Below are 19,383 nucleotides of genomic sequence, written 5' to 3'. Positions count from 1 at the left end.
GATATACCCTCAGCATATTTTTAAGGAGACATATATCAGCTCATGTTTAGGCCATCCTGTTAGACTTTACGGGTGTAGCTTCTGAGATTACTTGGAGACACAATCTCACAGCAAGTGCCTTGATCTTAAAGGCACTTGGACCTTTAAGACTTTAAGTGGCTCTTAAAGTCTTTGGAACCCCTATTCCACAAGGTATCCTGAGGGGGTATGATTATATAATCTCAAAACACAAAAGAAGTAATAAAAAAGAATCTAAAACAAAGTCATGTTTTTTACAGCTGCAATGCCGTAAGTCAGCTCCCTGAGTCATCTTGCAAAACTGAAACTGTGTGTGCACAGATTGAAAATATGATGATTATCTGTCCCTCTTTCTCAGTGTCTGGCAACTTCATGATCCTGTGAAGTTGGCTCTGCTGATAGCTCATATACGTGGAAACATTCATTTATTTGTATGCATGTATATGAAGAGTTTATTTCATTGAGCATGATATCTAAGTTCAACTATGTCAATTACTGCAGAATTTCCTTTTGTTGACGATAGTTAGCATTTCCTAGCATGTGTGTGGCATGGCTTACTTTTCTATTTGCCAACAGATGACTGGCTTGTCTCTATAGCCTACATTTAGAGTAGTACTAAGACACATATGAATTTCATATGTGAGCCCTGTGTTTACATCCATCTTCATCACCTCTCCTCCCTCCAAGTCTTCCTGTCTGTGTGGCACCCACTCCTTCTAAAACTCATGGGTCCTAATCCATTAATTATAATTGTCACACACATACATTTATAAATACAACCAGCTGAAGAAATCTGATCTTCCTCTTTGTAATTAGCGTTGACCTCTTGGGGTCGGCTAATCTCCCCAGGGTTCATATTTGGAGTAAAATAAACTGATTCTCCCTCTCTCTGCAACCATCAGTTGCCACGTGGCAATCTTCTCTTTAATATATGCAAAACGGTATGCATGTGCCTCAAATATCATTAAACCATCCATTGGAGCTACTGCTGAACCACATTTTCCCCCAAAGTAAGACTGTCCATCAGAAAGAAAACAAAAGCCATGTATGGTCACACAGACACCTGTAGTAGCAGCTATCTGGAAGCTGAGGATGGTTGTAATTTTCATTAGGATAAATTTATACATTTTTAAAGCACAAGATAGGCATTTTATTTTCCCCGGTGACTTTTAAGATAATCATTTAGCATTTTAGGAAAAGGGGTTGAGAGTCAGTAAGAAAATAAATAAGGTGTCTTGCTGAGACCCGTGGGTGAGCAGTTACAGTCTGATGAGGTTGCAGTGGTATAGTAATACTCTCTCCACAGCATGACCCTGGAGCTGCCCTGCGTTGCCCCTAAAGTGCTGCAAAGCTGAAAAGGAACATATTCCAAATGTAAAACACTGATCTTCATACCCTCCATTGCTTTTGGGATCCAGCCTTCTTTAAATTATTATAACAATCAAAGCGTTTATCGTAAACCACCCGTGGAACTCATTTTCAAGCAGGCTGCATCATTTTGCTGTTGTAAATTATTTTCACATTTAAAAAAATATCACTTTGGATATTTCTTGGTACATTTGGAATTCAAATCCTATCAATGTCAATGATTAGGGGATATCTCTCACACACTTATCTCTCTCTTTTGATCATGTAAGAATCAAATGGAACCTATAAATCTAAAATATATGACTAATACATTTGGAGTTTTGTTCTTGGTTACCTGAAAAAAGTTTTATTTCACCAGTAATACGATTTTATAACTGCAAGTAACATTTTGGAGAAAAGAAATGTCTCCTCATCACCACCGGCCCCCTTTCTGAAAACTATCTACATATTAAAGTTAAAATATTGGAAAGTAACACTCACTTTTTTGTCTTTATTGTATTTGGCAAATATCTCCTGGGCTCTTTCTTCTCCTCCATCCGTGAATAACATGATGATCTTATTGCAATTAGCTCTGGAAACATTATACTATTTAAAAAAATATGTATATATATAAATTATTCAGAACAAAAGTTAGGGAAAAAACAGATATGAAAAAACATGTACATATTATTCCAACAAATAAAAAGTCTTCTCAGTAGTGTGTTTTAAAAATAAGTTTTATGGACAGGCCCGGGTAGCCCTTATCACATTACTTATCTACCAAAGACTTACCACCTTCTTTCTTTTAAACCTTCCATCAAATGTTACTCCATCAGTGACACCTTCCAAGACTACTATGTTTTAAACTATAATATGCTCCATGTTATAGTTCCTTTATATTACCTTTTTTTAAGTTGGTAACTCTCAGCATTTTGTCTAGTGTTAGTTTTTCCCATAGGAAACAAGCCCCATACATGTAAGAGCCTGTGGCATTCAGACATCATCCGGCTGATAATATCCCCGTAATTGATCGGTGTTTGGGCTTTGTAAGAACAAATGTTTCTTCTACCCACTCTTATAATTTTATAGCAGAAGCAACAAATAACATGAACCTGATTGACACTTTGCATTTTAACTTTTCAATCCATTTCCAGACACCGCTTATCTCTCTGTTCTTCCCTCCTGGCTCATTCGCCTTACATTTTGGAGATGACCAGACTCCTGAGTAGTCCTTCACACAGTGCTCTTCAGGACTCTATAACTGTTGTGACCTACTCCCTGAGCATCCTCCCCCATCTGTCCTCTCTTGACCTGCCACACAGATTCTAATCCTGCAAGACTCAATTCCAGCAATAAATCGTCTTAACCTTTAAGGACTTGCAAAGAACTAAGCATAAAATAATGAATTAGCATCAAAGGACCATTAAAACGAACAATTAATTTAGCGAGTGGGACTTCTTCGAGGTATCAAATTATAATCTTAGCTTTTCTGCTGTTATGGAATGTGTTTGCTTAAATGATGAAAAAAATGAACTGCACTAACTTCTGAATGCTCAGCTTCTTTGAAAATGTCAACCTTCTCACTTAAGCCTATCGAAAAGAAGTATTATATTAGCCTACCATGTAATTTAAAAATTTCTGAAGGCCTACTAAAGCAGAGTAATAAGTTAACTTAAGCATAGAGTTCATTTAAGTTAACCATTCAAAATTAAACATGAGTTCACTGTAAAGTTTGTGAGAATATATATATTATGTTCTTTTGTCAATGACCTCAAACATCACTGTGTAATTTGATACAATTCAAGTAGGCAGGCAATCTGCTAAAGTCCTTGAGAACCTCCTGTAATTGAGATCGTCAGCCTCAGCCTTTGAATGAGCAGTTATTTTTTTAATATCTATAATTATTTGTAGCGCTCTAGTCTACCAAAGGCTGATACTCTCACCTTTCAAGGAAGATAACTCCCATCTTCCTGGGACAAAAATTAATGAAGACATTTTCCTATATTGGTAATAAGATTGTGTTTCATATTGTCTCAGCACATTGACATGTCCATAAAAACACTGGCAGTAAAAGCTTCTAATGAAGCAATAGTAACCCAAGTATTGACTAACTAACGAGTCTGCCACCTCTACCATGGTTCTTTGAACAGTTGCACATAACCTGTTAGCCAACTTCAATGGTGGTCAGTAATTTTTACAAGGATCCCTAAAAGACAGACAAAATAAAATTACCTATTGATACTTACATTAAGTAGCTGTTCAAATGCAAAGCTAAAACCTTTCTTGTAATCTGTTATCCCCTTGGCTGTGATGTTATTCACGGCATCTTTCAACACCTTCTTATTTCTTACGTTTGCTTGAACCAGGTGCTGGAAACAGCTTACATCCTGAGCATTGCTGTTAAACTGCAAAGAGTAAAAAGAAAATAGACAAATGAAGACTGAGATCAGCTGCACGACTTTCGCTAAATATCAACTGCAAGCAAGCATCTCAAGCCGGTTGCACTGTTTCCCCTCTAAAAAGAAAAATAAAATCCTAAGTAACAAAAGTGTGCTACAAACCAAGTGGTGGATTTCTCCTCTTATGGCATCTTCCTATTATAGCATCCTGAGCATTCCACTTTCCAAACCTTATAAATAATTTGGGGATTTGATTTGTGTGAGGGCCTTTCCAGTGTTCACATATTCAGAATCAAGAAATAATACGATTTCTGGGACACAGAGAGAAAGACAGAAATTTTTAACTGTCACTCACCAGAAAGGGCTCCTTAGAAAAAGAATGTAAGGGACTATATGAACAGATGTAATTTTGAAATTACACAGTCTTTCATTGGGAACTAAATACAAGAGATTCTCTAAAAGAACTCAGAGCAGAGAAAGCCTTTTAGGACTACAACCCTTCAGAGGTCACACAAATAGGATGCTGGAGAATCACGAAGGCAATATGGACAAACAAACCATGACTAAGTATGGGTGGTTGATGAGAGTAAAAAGCACTGGTCCGTGGATGCTTGTCTAGAACTGAGTAACATTATCAGCAGGGGCAGTTCTCCAACTCTATGGGTAGGTTACAAATGGTTATGCATTATATAACTAAATAAGTATAGAATGCTATTCTAAACATAATTATAAGATGCAGTACAATCTGACAAGTAAACATTTCATAGCAATTAAATTACAACACATAACCATGCTTTCAGACATAAGCTAATTTCACACATGCAAAGCTACACATATACCATATATTTGTAAACAAATGCTTATACAATGTTTACATGAGCTAAAAATAGAAACCACTTCCTCTTTGCAAAAGTCCCACAAGACAGGCATTCCCAATGTCCTCATGTGATCCTTGAGAAAGCCCACAGGCAGATTTTAGGAAACTTATTTCTAAAATCTGCAGAGAGTGAGAGAGACTTTGGAACACTCGCCCTAACTGGGATGTCTCCATCCAATCCCTCTATTCAAGGTTCAGGGATTGAGAAAAGTGTAAGAGCCAGAAGCAATAGAAAACACAAAGAAAACAAGGCCTTCTAAACATAGAAGGACCAGCATAACAATGCATTCAAAGTCTGTGGCAGCATACATAGAGCCTACATGGGCCTATACAAGAAGGGGTCCTGAAGGTAACAGGAGAAGTGGACATACAGTCTCATCTCAAACACAGAAGCTAGCTCTGATTTATAATCAGTTCCAAAGGGAAAAAAAATAGTTTTAACCAACAGAGTCTCACTGGGAGACAAACTAAGGATAGGCCACATGACTAGAAGTAGATGGATAGCCAACAAAACATGAACAATAGCATCTTTGAAGTTTGACTTGTAATGTTGTGTCAGGCTATGTATTATTATTTATTATTATTATTATTATTATTATTATTATTATTATTATTATTACTACTACTACTACTACTACTACTATAATATATGGCTTCTGGTCTTGTGTTGTTATAGGAACTCTGTCTGCATGAGTGTTTGTGTCTCTGTGCCCATAATATGTTTCTCTGGTTCTTATTCTTCTATGTCTTGTACTCTTTAAATTGTTTGCTTTTATTTTAATTTATTTTTATCATTCCTTAGAGGCTGGTTTATTTTCTAATGAGAGATAGAAAGATCTGGATGAGACAGGACAAGGAGAGGAATTAAGAGGTGCTATGGGTAATAATCATAATATACTCTATGAAAACAATCTATTTTCAAATAACTTGTACCTGGACACATAACTAGTAAGTGGTAAGAGTCAGCATTTAATCTAACTGTTCCTTCAATTATCCCAAACTGCCTCTCAGTATACTATGATGAATTGAATTGTGTCTAGCTCATTGAAGCACAGAATATCATGCGCTGGGACACAACACTGCAAGAAGAGTTTTTAATTTGGAAAGTGAAGAGTGGAAGAAATTCTCTTAAGAAATGACACTTCTATGGGGCATATATTTCAAAGAAATGTTAGTGACGAATATGGAAAAGAATATCCCAGGCACACAGAGCATGTGTGGAGTCCTGGATTTGGACCATGGGGAGTGATTCAGGGGCTCGAAGTAGAGTTTAGCTTTGCAGTACATGAGGACCAATGACACCAGGTCAGAGGAGCAGCTGGGGTTAGATCCTATGGTGTCTTAGAGATATGACAGGAAGTGGGAATTCACTGTGTCAGATGTTAAGTAGGTGCAAAGATTTATGCCAAATGAAGAATAATTTTTGTAGTATTTGAGAGGCCATCTGCCCCCTCTTGGGAAGTGGAACTCAAGTGTGAGGGTGCACAGGTTGCTGAAGTCACCTGGTTGATAGTCCTTATGTTATTTAGGGGAATGGTCAGAAATGGAGAGCCTTTGAAGAGTCTGTAGAATGTCTGCTAGAGACATTCTAGAATGTCTCTAGACATTGCTAGAGACAAGTCAGGAATTGGGGAGAAAAACAAGGTTCACCTTAAGGTGAGATTTCAGCAGTTTAAGACACAGAACTAAGGATGCCAAGCTCTGATACCATCTAAAGCTAGAGGCATGAAAGTGGCCCTGGCTAAAGATTAAAAGGAAAAAAAGAAAGAAAGAAAAAAGCTTCACCACAGAAACTTGGCCTACATCCATATGAATAACAGTGAACTAGAGCAGGAATTCCCCAGAATCCTAACATTCCGTTCCCATAGAGACAGAGGGGTGGGCATTTCATAGGAGTGAAGGAGGGAGGAGGTGGATGAGGGAGAACAGGGAAGGAAGGAAGGAAGGTACATAGGAAGGGAAATTGTGAGGAGCACGTATACATGTATAGGGTCTGGAAAGGGCCTACTGATAACAGCCCTAGCTGGAGCATTTCCAGAGAGAAGGCATCAGTGTGTTCAAGGAAGATCTTCGCTATGCCTTCGTGGGGAACAGAGCAACAATACAGGCCAGCACTCACAGGGCAGACATTGTTGGTCTAGGAATTATTCCAGTGTCATGGAGGCTTAAGGAGACTGAGGGAAGAGAGAAAAAGAAGAAAAAGATGGCACAAAATAGAAGGAAACAAACACAAGGCTTGGGGAAGATGGAAGGACGGTCCACATGGAATCCAGAGAAAAGTGAAGTGGTGGACACTTCTTTATGCCAGGAGGCAGAAAGGAGCAGACTCATGGACAGGCTGCAGCAGCTCAGGCCTGCAAAATGGCACCTTGCTACCTGGAGCACTAAATCTCTTAAGGAATACATAGAAAACAGCTGGAAGTCAAATGTCCCATGAACATTTGATAAGTAATTCACCTGGGTTCTTTTTTGTATTTTGAAGAGTGATTTCAAGTATGTCAGATTGATGATAATAAACTTCCAATATATTTGTTTACTGTTTTCTATAAACTCAAATGTCAAAAAAAGCATAGCTTCAGTCTATAGGACCCAGTCTATAGGACCCAGTCTATAGGACCCAGTCTATAGGACCCAGCCTTCCCTTGAGAATAGAAACTCTTCTCTGATGTGATACAACCATAGCCTAGGTATTTCATTAAGAAAATGAGAGAACATAAGAAGTCTTGTATTATTGACCAAGCCAAAAACAGTTTGTAAATATATCACTACTAAGTATCCAGGCTAAAAAATAAGGTGTAGTGCAAGAATTATTGTTAATCAATTTACTTAAATTATAAATCATCATAAAAAATACAAGCTATGCAGACAATAAGTACAGGGCTACGGACTGCCTTAGTCTTCCTTTGGCCTTGACTCACTTCTAAGCAAAGAAGTGAAGAGTCTCATTAAATCAGTTTCATGCAAGTCAAATGAATATAAATTCAATTCATTAAGTGCAAATTCAGTGGTATATATAGAAATCTTACAACTGTTCATAATAAAACTCATAACAAAACTCATAAATAATGTAGATAAAAGAATTACTTGCAATATATAATTCCCAATAGCTAAGCTTAGTGTCCTGGGAAAGCAATGACTAATTTTAAGGAGTCTAAGTTGGTTAGGAGTATGTTCCAGACATTAGACTTACCTGTTTTTACTATGTATGTGTGCATGTAGGTATGTATGAATGTATATATTTATATATATTCTTATTTTTAAAAACCTTAAATATCAGCCTTTGGTAAGACATGCCCAGATATCAATTTAAAACTGCATATTAAAATCTTAGAGCCAAACTATGATACTATAGCGTTATAAATTTTGGAACTTTGGTGACTGAAAAGATACTTTTTTTTTCTGAAATACTTTGTTCTTTATTGCTCCTGGGAGGACTCTTAGAAGAGACAATTATTTTTATAGTCTGAAAGTGAATGGGAGGATTTTTTCAAAGAATATCTAGTGGTACCCACATTGCTGTGTCTCTTTTTACATAAATTTCATTTTCTTTTTTCTTCTTTTTTTTTTTTTAGTTTTATTAGATATTTTCTTTATTTACATATCATATTTCCAAGTTTCCCCTCCAAAAAACAAAAAACAAAAAACAACAACAAGAACAAACCCCTGTTCCCTCCCCCCTACCCCTGCTCACCACCCCACCCTCTCCCACTTACTGGCCCTGGCATTCTACTACACTGGGGCACAGAACCTTCACAGGGCCAAGGGCCTCTCCTCCCATTGATGGCCTACTTGACCATCCTCTTCTATACATATACTGCTGGAGCCATTAGTCCCACCATGTGTACACTTTGGTTGATGGATTAGTCCCTGGGAGCTCTGAGGGTATTAGTTCATAATGTTGTTTGTCCTAAGGGGCTGCAAACCCTTCAGCTCCTTGGGTCCTTTCTCTAACTCCTTCATTGGGGACCCTGTGCTCAGTCCAATGGATGGCTGTGAGCCTCTACTTCTGTATTAGTCGGGTACTGTCAGAGCCTCTCAGGACACAGCTATAACAGGCTGGATTGTCCTTCCTTCAGTCTCTGCTCCATAGTTAGTCTCTGCAACTCCTTCCATGGATATTTTGTTCCCCTTTTAAGAAGGAATGGAGTGTCCACATTTTGGTCTTTCTTCTTCTTGAGTTTCTTGAGGTTTGTGGATTGTACTTTGTGTATTCCAAACTTCTGGGGCTAATAACCACTTATCAGAGAGTGCATACCATGTGTGTTCTCTTGTGATTGGGTAACCTCACTCAGGATGATATCCTCCAGGTCCATCCATTTCCCTAAGAATTTCATAAATTCAATGTTTTTAATAGCTGAGTAGTACTCCATTGTGTAGATGTACCACAATTTCTGTATCCATTCCTCTGTTGAGGGACATCTGGGTTGTTTCCAGGTTCTGGCTATTATAAATAAGGCTGCTATGAACATGGTGGAGCATGTGCCCTTATTACATGTTGGAGCATCTTCTGGGTATATGCCCAGGAGTGGTATAGCTGGGTCCTATAGTGGTATAGTAGAACTATGTCCAATTTTCCGCCAAACTGATTTCCAGAGTGTTTGTACCAGCTTGCAATCCCACCAGCAATGAAGGAGTGTTCCTCTTTCTCTACAACCTCTCCAGCATCTGCTGTCACCTGAGTTTTTGATCCTATCCATTCTGACTGGTGTGAGGTGGAATTTCAGAGTTGTTTTGATTTGCATTTCCCTGATGACTAAGGATGTTGAACATTTCTTTAGGTGCTTCTCAGCCACTCGGTATTCCTCAGTTGAGAATTCTTTATTTAGCTCTGTACCCCATTTTTTAATAGGGTTATTTGGTTCTCTGGAGTCTAACTTCTAAAAAGACACTTTTAAGGAAATGGTTTTATCTATTAAGAGAATATTTTTCACTCATTTATGTATATTCATTTAAGATCTCAAATGCAGCCTCCCTCCCCTTCTTCCTCCTCCCTGGCACATCAAGTCTCATCAGGGCTAAACTTCTCCCACTGAGACCAGACAAGGCAGCCCAGCTAGGGGAAAGAGGTCTAATGGCAGGAGACATAGTCAGAGAAAGCCTCCTGCCCCCAAATGTTAGAGGACCAACAAGAAGATCGAGCTGCACATCTGCTATATATGGATAGAGGCCTAGGGTCTGGCCAGAGCCATGCTCTTTGGTTGATGGTTCAGTCTCTGTGAGCCTCCATGAACCCAGATTAGTTTCTCTGCTGCAGAAAGTTAAGCTCTGGTGGTCTCTGATGACAATCAGCTTCTGCATCCATTTGAGACTGGAAGCCCATGGGTGAAGCTGAGCATGAGCACTCGCAAGCAGTAAGATCCAGCCACTCTTCCTCCAGCTCCTCCCCAGTGTGCATGCTGTTCCTCAGCCCCCAACACGCCTTCCTTCTTCATTCATTGTTCTTTTCAGAATCCTTTCCTCACAACATTTTGTTTTTAGCACCCAGTATATTTTTTCGCTCACAATTCTTTGTATGTATTTTTATAGACTCTCTATATGGTCAAAGAAATGCACATTTACCACTTCTGCTGCTTTCCCCCTCGGCATTGAAAACTCACTGAATGGACCCATCAATCTACTTCAGGTTTTACATGTGGGGTTTAAGGAAATTGGAAGTTGCTGTGAAGTATCCACCAATGTAATTGAGTCCAAGTGTTAAAAGGGGGATGAATGGCCTACTGGCTCTGCAATCTTTTACTGAACTTCCACACTGCTAAATATAAAAATATTCTTCAAATAGTTACTATTAAAACAGTTAAATGAGAATATGTAGAATTCTTATCAGAGTTCAGCACAACTTAGGTGCTAATCCATAACAACAGCATTGAGAAATTATTAGCAAAATAAGAATACTGTGTACAATACTGAAATCAGAGCATATTCCTCGTTAGTCACAATGCCGGTAGAAACATCTTCAGCTTTAGAAAAGCTTTAGCCAAAGTTCACTAATTAGATGACAAGGGTTAACAGTTTGAACCGGTTTTGAGAAAACCACAATGCATTCCTTTCAATACTTAAACAAACAAACAAGCAAAAGCCCTTCCTAGAGAATATCATGCTCAAGTACACATGTCAAGTATTTCAAATCTATTAAGGCAAGCCTGTTTTTTTGTTTGTTGTTTTTGTTTTTTCCCCCCAATTGCAGTAGCTACTTCTGTTCTGTGCTCCTTACTCATTTCTTTATCCTGATACAATGAACCACCACCACTGGCAGATGCACAGCAAGCCAGAGCTGCGTCCAGTCAGAGCAGCAGCCATCCGAAGCTTCGGGAAAGTGCCCTTTGGTTTAAGAACAGCAGCTGCAATACCATTATTTTATGGAGCACAAGGACAGGACGAGTGGACACTAGAACCCGAAAATACCGAGGTTTAAGGAAAAAACACCAGAAGATGCTTTCTTCCTCTTGGAACCTCACAGACAGAGCAGTGGCAAGCCTGTCTGCTCAGGCGTCCCTTCATGGAAGAGAGTGTTCCTCCACAGACTCTAAACTGTAATGTGCTTTATTGATGAAACATTTTTAAATGGAAAAAGATGGGATTTAACTCAAGACTCTTTGGATTTTGAATCATTGTTCAGTAGCTAAACTATTGCTTCTAACAGCCAAGCCATTAATATCTGGATCTGGAGCTGAATAACTCGGAAGCAGGGCACTTGGTTTGGGATATAGAACATTTTTGAAATTAAAAATTTGAATTTATTCTTGTAATTTAACTACAATAAATAATAGGTAATGACTTTATACCAGTTGATTAGTTTAAACTCACGATTTTAAAATAACCTTATCTTCCTACAATTTTGTAGTCAGAAATTATAGTAAAACTGTTACTATTCAGAGAATGGGCACCAGGTGGCACTGCAGGAAAATAAAAATAAAGGGAACAGAATCCAGCTTTAAAATCTTGACTATAACTTGTATGTACTGATTCCTGTAGAAAGCAATTTTAAGTTTCACTTTAATTGCCATATTACTTCATAGGAAATTTTAAGCTAAAGTTGATGTCATAAATTTATTTTAGTACACTGAAAAATAGTCAATAAATGTGGTCAAAGGTATTCAAGATTGACTCTTTATTTGAATTACCAGACACTCCCTGGCTGCTGGAGATGACTTTTGCTTCTAAATCTTTTTTCTCTATGCTGATACTTACATTTTGTTGCTGCTAAAACAACGCTGTGAGCTGAACTCAGGACTCAGAGAAGTGGTCTGTCACTGACAAGTGAGCTACATCCCCATTCCTATCAGCTACTTTTAAATTTGAACCTATAGAATTATTGATTCATATTATCAAATTATTTTAAGGAATTAATATAAAACTAATAGCATACTCATTTATAATCTCTAATTATATTTCATAGGGGATTGTTTTTATTTATTTTCTTAGTGTATAACCATAGTGCAATTTATAAGTCTCCATACCATGACATAACAATCTGATTTTTCAAAAGGAAATTTCTACTTTAATTAAATATTATTTCACGATTATAATCCATCCTAACTAACAAATTTTATTTTAGCTACATTCTTATAACATTATCTTTTACTCATAATTATCCAATGAATTTTTTTACATTAATAATAAAATTCTTATTTCACATGAATTGAGAATTCATGAACACACATCACCATCAGCATGCTGGGGTAAGCTTTAGCTGGGATCTCATTGGATAGATATGGAAACTGAACTTATGTGAGCTAGAGAGTATTCAAAGACATACAACATTACCCACTCCGCAGTCACCTCAGGTCACCACATCTAATATCTCTTCAAGGTCTAAATTGTTATATTCTAATAGAAAACCAGGAAACCACCAGAGCATCCCAGTACCTTTTGTCATCTCTGTCTTCCCATTAAAGGTAAGAACTATGGTTTCTCAGTCAGATTAAAACTACATTTGCCTAGCAGTTAGGACTGTTTGTGTCTGAGAGAGACACAGAAAGAGAGAAAGAGAGAAAGACAGGAGTGGGGTTGCCTGCAAGGGGAAGCAGGAGGATGTGGGGGGGGGAGCATGATTAGAATATATTGTATTTCAATAAAAAAAATTTATAAAAGAAAAACTAACACTTTCACCCAAATCCACTTTTATTCTAAGAATAAATATTTATTAATTCCACATTGTAATTCCTAAGGTGTTATTCAGATATTCTTCTGTTTTTGTATAATTTTAACATAGGCCCTCATTTATTGTCTTTTTTTGTGGGTCACAGTGTAGAAAGATGCTACATGGATCGTCACCCCTAACATGGCACTTGATTGGTCAGGGCCTGAAACTGACAATACATACGGTCCTAACAGTGCCTGCTCGCCTGATGTATTCTTGGCCCATTGTATAGAACAGAAACACACTAATAGAGAACTTCTACTATTTAATTAAATATAGGAAAAGAAAGTTCTGTCCAGGTCCTGAATCTTTTAGGTGTGGCAGGCTCTCTTGAATCTACCATCTTCTGTGAATTTTAATTAGGTCCTCTCAAAACAAGGGCTGCACTTGATTACATAGAGAGCCCCTTAGGTTCTTATATGTGATAGGAAAAAACTGTATACAAAAGAATTAATAAATTTGATATGCATTTAATAAATGGTAGCAGAATTGTGTTATTACAATTAAAATATGTTTATAGTAATGATAGTGCCAAAATGGGTCTTTGTATATAAATATGTGGTCACACATCAAAAGTGCTAATAAAGATCTCAATTTTAAAACAAATACTTTCATTAACTTATGACTTATTACACTCAGTCTGTTCACCCTGTTTGAAATGTTTACTGTATTGCTACATATGTACCAAGAATAATTTGTACTACATTACATTTATATTTTAATAAAGAAAATATTATGTAGGCTAATAGCACAGACATTATTTTGTTGTAACCCATTCCATTAAAATGATTCAGAATTGTAAATTTCAATAATTTTATTTTTATGAGTTTTTTAGAATTTTCATACCATGTATTTTAATCATATTTATTCCCTCCCCAGCTCCTCCTGGGTATACAGTCTATTTCTCTCCCAATCCAAATTCACGTTTTCATTAAAAAACCAAAATCATCAAGTAGAATTTGTGTTGCCCATATAACTCCAAGGATATGGGTAGACACTGGATTATAGACCTGCATCCCTAAAGAGAACTGACTCTTGGCAACTATCAATTTCCAGTAGCAACTTAGCAGGAGGCAAGACATGTAGCTCACTTCCTCTGTGCTGGAAATATTTATGCATGCTATCACAACTTCAAATTCTATAGAGGCATAAGCATAGAGAAAAATAAGCAAAGGACAAATATTTATGACATACCATTTGGAGAGAAATGACATACGGAAACGTGAAGTGAGGTAGAAGGATTGAGTGACATGGCTCTCCAGGATATGCTGGTCCAGGAGGCCGAGAGGGAGCATGTAGGAACAGATGCCCAACTGATGCGGTGATGTGCAGATAAAACTTGGAAGCAGTGATGTGAAATCCCAATGACCAGATTACATTTCTAACCTGTACATATCTAAAACATGCATTACAGAGCATGGTAGAAACACTTTCAAACAACATTATTGGCATCTCCAATGAGTTATTTTAAGTAGGAAAGGGCCCCTGGGACCAACAAAACTGGCCAATGAGTTAGGAACAAGGCCTGAAGGGATTGTATTGGGTTGAACACAGATCTACTGAGGTCACATACATGTTTGAAAGTAAAAAGGCATGTTTATGTATAAGTTAACAAAAACAGCTGGAAAAATAATTAAGCACAGAGTTAGTGCAAGGAAAAATATCACAGGGAGAAAAGTCCACTTTGAAATATACTTGAAAGGACGTTGTAAGCATGGATTAATAAAGCAACAAGATGACTGAATGACTGTGGGGAATGGAAAGTGGCACTGATACCTGAAAGGAAGAATAAAACCTATGCACAGTGTCACTCTGTCATGAGGTAGCCTGCATTTCATAATTGCAAACAGGAAAAAAGAACAACAAAACAAAAACAAAACAAAACAAACAACAACAAAAAGATTCCATGCCTGAGTCCTTAACTTTCAAGTTGTGCTATATTCATCTAAAATGTCAAAATGATTTTTACTCCCTTAAGAATTTGCTGAAATTTTTTTTAATTTAATAGTCAAAAATAAGTCTATATATTCTACTAATAAATAGGTATAGTATCCATTTTTATTTTAAATTCCTTAGAATTTTTATTTCATTAAATAATTAAGAGCAAACACTAATTTAAGCAAGTGAATAATTTTGCCAGTCTATTGCTCAGGGCAGCCAAAGTCACATTTTTCATATTCAAAATTAAGAGTATAACTCATTTGAAAGAGCTTAACCAATAAGTCCTGAACTACATAGAGTGTTTTTCTAGCAGCCAAGGTTTCCAAATCAATCAATAACAGTCCTATTTTTATTAATATCTCAGTTCAGAATAATACTGCCTCACCTTCAGAATCACATTGCTCTGTAGAAAACTGTAACTAAATCTCCACTCTCCAAAAGCTTGGTGTGCCATATAATTAATGGAAAAATCTTTATCCAGCTTGTCAACACCTTCTTATAAATTTACAAAGTAATTACGTTATCCTCTCCCATCCTTTAAAATTAGATAACCTTCATTACTTTGTCTTATTAGACTGTGCCAAACATGACCCTTTCTTTATTATTTTCTTCATAGTTTGTACTAACTTTATGGTCTTTTTTTTTTTTTAAAGATCACTTTTAAAAGTACCTGTCTATATCTTAAAAATATACAAGGGTATTAGGGAAGAACTTAGTTGCTTTGGTGACCTTAATTCTACACCCACTCCATATTTGAAATTATCCCTTCTAATTTGGATGTGGAATATCCACCACTTGTGATTAACACTTAGTCTCCAGCTGGTATGCTGTTTGTGGGATCATTAAAGAGTGGGGCTTTGCTAGAGGAACTGGGTCATGGGTGATTGGCTTGTTCTTGGTGTTTCTCTCTGCCTCCCAGTCTTCTGGGATAGTAAGAGAATCACCATTCCTGTTGCCAAAGACTGAGAAGCAGCTTCACTTGTCATGTCTCCTGGTGTGATGGACTGTGTACATCCTTAAACAGTGAGCTTGGATATGTACTTCAACCCTGTGTTGTTTCTTGTCAGGTATTTAGTAACAGAGATAAGAAAAGTAACTTCATGTAACAACCTCTAATGATCACAGAATAAAAGCAACCAGCTGTTAATAGTCCGAAGTGAGTTACCAAGATCTTAAAGTCAAACACAGTAACTGACATGAGTCCCAGCATGATTTAGAAGTCACAGATAGATGCTAAATGCAATCCTTGAGTGAGTGTAGATATCCCGCCATCCTCATCCCCAGTGGCTTGGCATCTTATTCATGTACACATAATTATCAGTGATGAAATCATAACTGTGTAGGGGATTATTTGCAGGACTTGCTAGTTGTGGGTCTGAGACAGAGCCTAAGATTCTGCGTCTCTAACCACTGCCTAACTGAGCTGCCAGGCCAGGCTCACACTTCTGGGCCACAGGCTCCAATTAAGACACAGGGATAAAGAAAACAATCTGCCTGATCATTGACATAAATGAGCTGAAATCTAGATGGATGGGTATTTTATCAGATGTGAAATGAAATTACTAGTGAGATTTCCTTGCTCACAATCCTTTCTTGGCAGGACACATGTCCTTTATTATATTGAGCTGTGAGCTCAAGTACTGTTTACAATGGTGTTTGAATTTTGCAAGGAGGTGATGTTACTTTTAACTTTAAATTATAGATATGTGTGTGTGTGTGTGTGTGTGTGTGTGTGTGTGTGTGTGTGTGTGTGTAAATAACAAATTGTTCTATGCCAAATAGAATCTAAAAGCAACAAGGCAGGAAGATCATGACCTTGCTTGGAACACATAAAAAATATCTCACCAGGAAAACTGGAATGTAAAGCTGATGAAATAGAGTTGCCCAGGCAGTACAACTCATGAGATGGAGTTGATGACAAAAGGTCAAGTTGTGGTTTTGGAATCTGAAGGGCCTGAAGTTGTACCCTATTTGTAAGTTTACAAATTAGCTTCCTGCAATTTCATAGATAACAGGAAAAAATAATTCAAGTCAGAGGTGAAGGGCAGTTTATTATTCATAGCAGGACCAGTAGCCTAGGCATAGGACAGTAAAACACCAATAACACTGGGTTGACAGCAGGAGGACCAGGGGCCACTACACATGCAGAGACAGTGAGATTTGCTTCAGGCAAAAAATTACAGGAAGACAAGACACTTCCCAGTCATTAGAGCTGCCAATAGCTCCAACCCTCTCCCTCAGACAGCATCTTAATTACTTTCCTATGCAAACTTCTAGAAAATAGAAACCTCTAGCTTCATTACCCTGGAATATATACATTTTTAGAAATTTGTTATTTAAGGCTTAGACCTGAAATTGCGTACCAATATTAAATATTCCAATTGCCTCAATACAATTGGTATGGGAGTGTTAATGGATGATAATTACAGCAGGAATAATGGCTACAATAATGACTAAAATATATAAAACTCTGTGCATGTGGCACTTCTTTCTGTACTCCTAATGGTATAAGAAACTAAATCTGATTCCTTTAATGAAAAGGAAACTGCCCTGTATAAGCCTTGTAGTTTCAAAGGTTTTACCAGATCTCTCTACATTTCCAGTTCTTTTAAGAGAAAGAACTGAGAGGAGAAAACAGAAGGCCACCCATTCAATTGTGAGCCCTACTGCATGCTAACACTGCTATGATATGCCCAGGATCGTAATATACTGCTGCTCTTCTTTCAGCAATGACCAACAAGTACTGGCTTCTTGATTCACCAACTATGGAAAATAAAGATGTGGAGAATTTCTAATCTAGCAACAAGACCGCTCCGGCAAGGGATCACATTCAAAGACCTAGATATATGTGATCTGCCTAGAATGATGATATCTCATACACCTTCAATCCCTCTGGCTAGAATACAGGCATTACCATTAGTACATACCTTTAAGGTAAAATTAGTTTGTAGAAGGAAGCAGCCATGTTTCAAAGTGATGTCTAATGGAGGATCAGACAAAGTGTTGAATCAGTGAAAGATTTGACAGAGTGAGTAAGTGATAGGATACACCCAACTCTCATGAGAACAGCACAAGAAAGAGAAGCTATGTAAGTACAATTCCAGGGGTCAGAGGCTCAGTCAGACGAGAGACAGTGTAGTGAGTGTGCATTCGTGAGTGGGAGCAGTTCAGTGCAAGTCAGCAGAGGCAGCTAAAGCCAGAAAATGAGAAGGAACCAGAAGATTAGAAGATTGCCCAAGTTAGAGGCCAAGGAAAAACTGAGCGAAGCCAGATTTAATTTGTCATCCTGGAGAGGAGTCTGAGCCAGAACAGCCGAGTTTAACCAGCTACCAGAGTATAGGAATAACTCGAAAGGGTAAGCTTAATCAGCAGTAAGCCCCCCAAGACAATAATAACAACAGGTGAATAAAAGTTACTTTGACAGAGACTACCATGATCCTCAGAATATATTTGTCCATTGTCACAAATTATTTAGAAAGGCAAGCACAGACTCCTCTCATGTAGATGCCTCCATGCAGGGAAGCCAGGCTTGTTTCAGAAAGCAAACACAGGGAGAGTTTCCTAGGACAGGGCTTTTCCTTCTCTTCTCAGTAAGACTTGCTGCTCAGCACTCACGGTGCTGCTCAAGCATTTCTATGTAGACCGTCGTTTAGTAACTACATCCTGGACAGGGGGTAGCACTAGTGTTTTTTCAAAGAAAAAAACCTCTCTGATAAGTTTTCATATTTTGTTTATTCCAAAAACATGCATTTTATTATTTTTATTTTTGTATGGTGGATGCCACTGAGGCCAGAAAAGGGTGCCAGATATCTGCAGATTTAGTTACAGGAGGTTCTGAGCAGTTGGAGGTGCAGGAAGCAGAACTCCAGTCCTTTACAAGGAGGACAAGTGCTCTTAAACGCTGAGCCGCCTCTCCAGCACCAGGATTATGCTTTATGATTTGCTTTGGTTTTTTTGAATAGTGAGAAATCAAAGACAAAATTCTATAAAGACCATGAATCACAAAAGCTTCTCGGAAGAAAACGGATTCAAATGTCCCTGCCACAACACTGACATTCTAATCTAACTTGTAAGTGGGGAAGCATGCGGCTGTAGTGGAGCTGGGAAGAGCTTAGGTTGTTAACTTTGAACCTGTCACCTGCAATCAACACACATTTTCCTTTCATCCACTGATGGTTATGCAGCATTTGACTTGAAGCATCAAACTCCCTCACACTCATAAACAACTTCTGCTCCCCGTGTCAACCCTGGAAATTCTGCCTGTAAATCAGAGCATGCTGTGATTGAATTGCTGTCCCTATCATCTACCACTCCTCCTATCAAAGCTCATAACTAGATTAGTGGGGAAGCAGCTGCATTGTGCTGCATTTATACTTTGCCTAACAGCAGGCTTCTTTTTCGCAACAAAGAACAGCATTCAGAAGGCAGAAAACATTCAAAAATGAGGTGGCCTTAATTCTCACACCTTATACATGACTCATGCATAAAACCTACCTTAAACAAACACAGAAAATAGACTTGGGTATGAACCTGAAACTGAGAGGCTGCAGGAGTTTTCTGTCAAGTATTTCTAGGCAAACATGGGAAAACAATAATAGAACGTATTTGTTAGGTCTCTGAATGGATGAAAGTGTTCTTAGGAATGTGTATTTTTGGATACC

The 19,383-nt window shown here is 37.8% G+C and overlaps 1 protein-coding gene across 6 annotated transcripts in view; it reads right to left on the bottom strand.

The window, feature by feature from the left end:
- Window positions 1-19,383, bottom strand: part of Cacna2d1 (calcium voltage-gated channel auxiliary subunit alpha2delta 1) — a 451,116-nt gene that overhangs the window by 75,019 nt on the left and 356,714 nt on the right. For all 6 annotated transcript variants that reach the window (XM_031380027.1, XM_031380030.1, XM_031380032.1 and 3 more), the window contains exons 11-12: window positions 3,612-3,770; window positions 1,867-1,971 (exon numbers count right to left, since the gene is read on the bottom strand). In XM_031380027.1, coding sequence (XP_031235887.1) covers window positions 1,867-1,971; window positions 3,612-3,770 — 264 coding nt within the window. The remainder of the gene's footprint in view (window positions 1-1,866; window positions 1,972-3,611; window positions 3,771-19,383) is intronic.

This window comes from Mastomys coucha, unplaced genomic scaffold, assembly GCF_008632895.1.
Source record: "Mastomys coucha isolate ucsf_1 unplaced genomic scaffold, UCSF_Mcou_1 pScaffold19, whole genome shotgun sequence".
In the NCBI taxonomy this organism is placed as follows: domain Eukaryota; kingdom Metazoa; phylum Chordata; class Mammalia; order Rodentia; family Muridae; genus Mastomys; species Mastomys coucha.
Note: the sequence above shows the minus strand (reverse complement) of the source record. Positions and strands in the feature narration are given on the sequence as shown.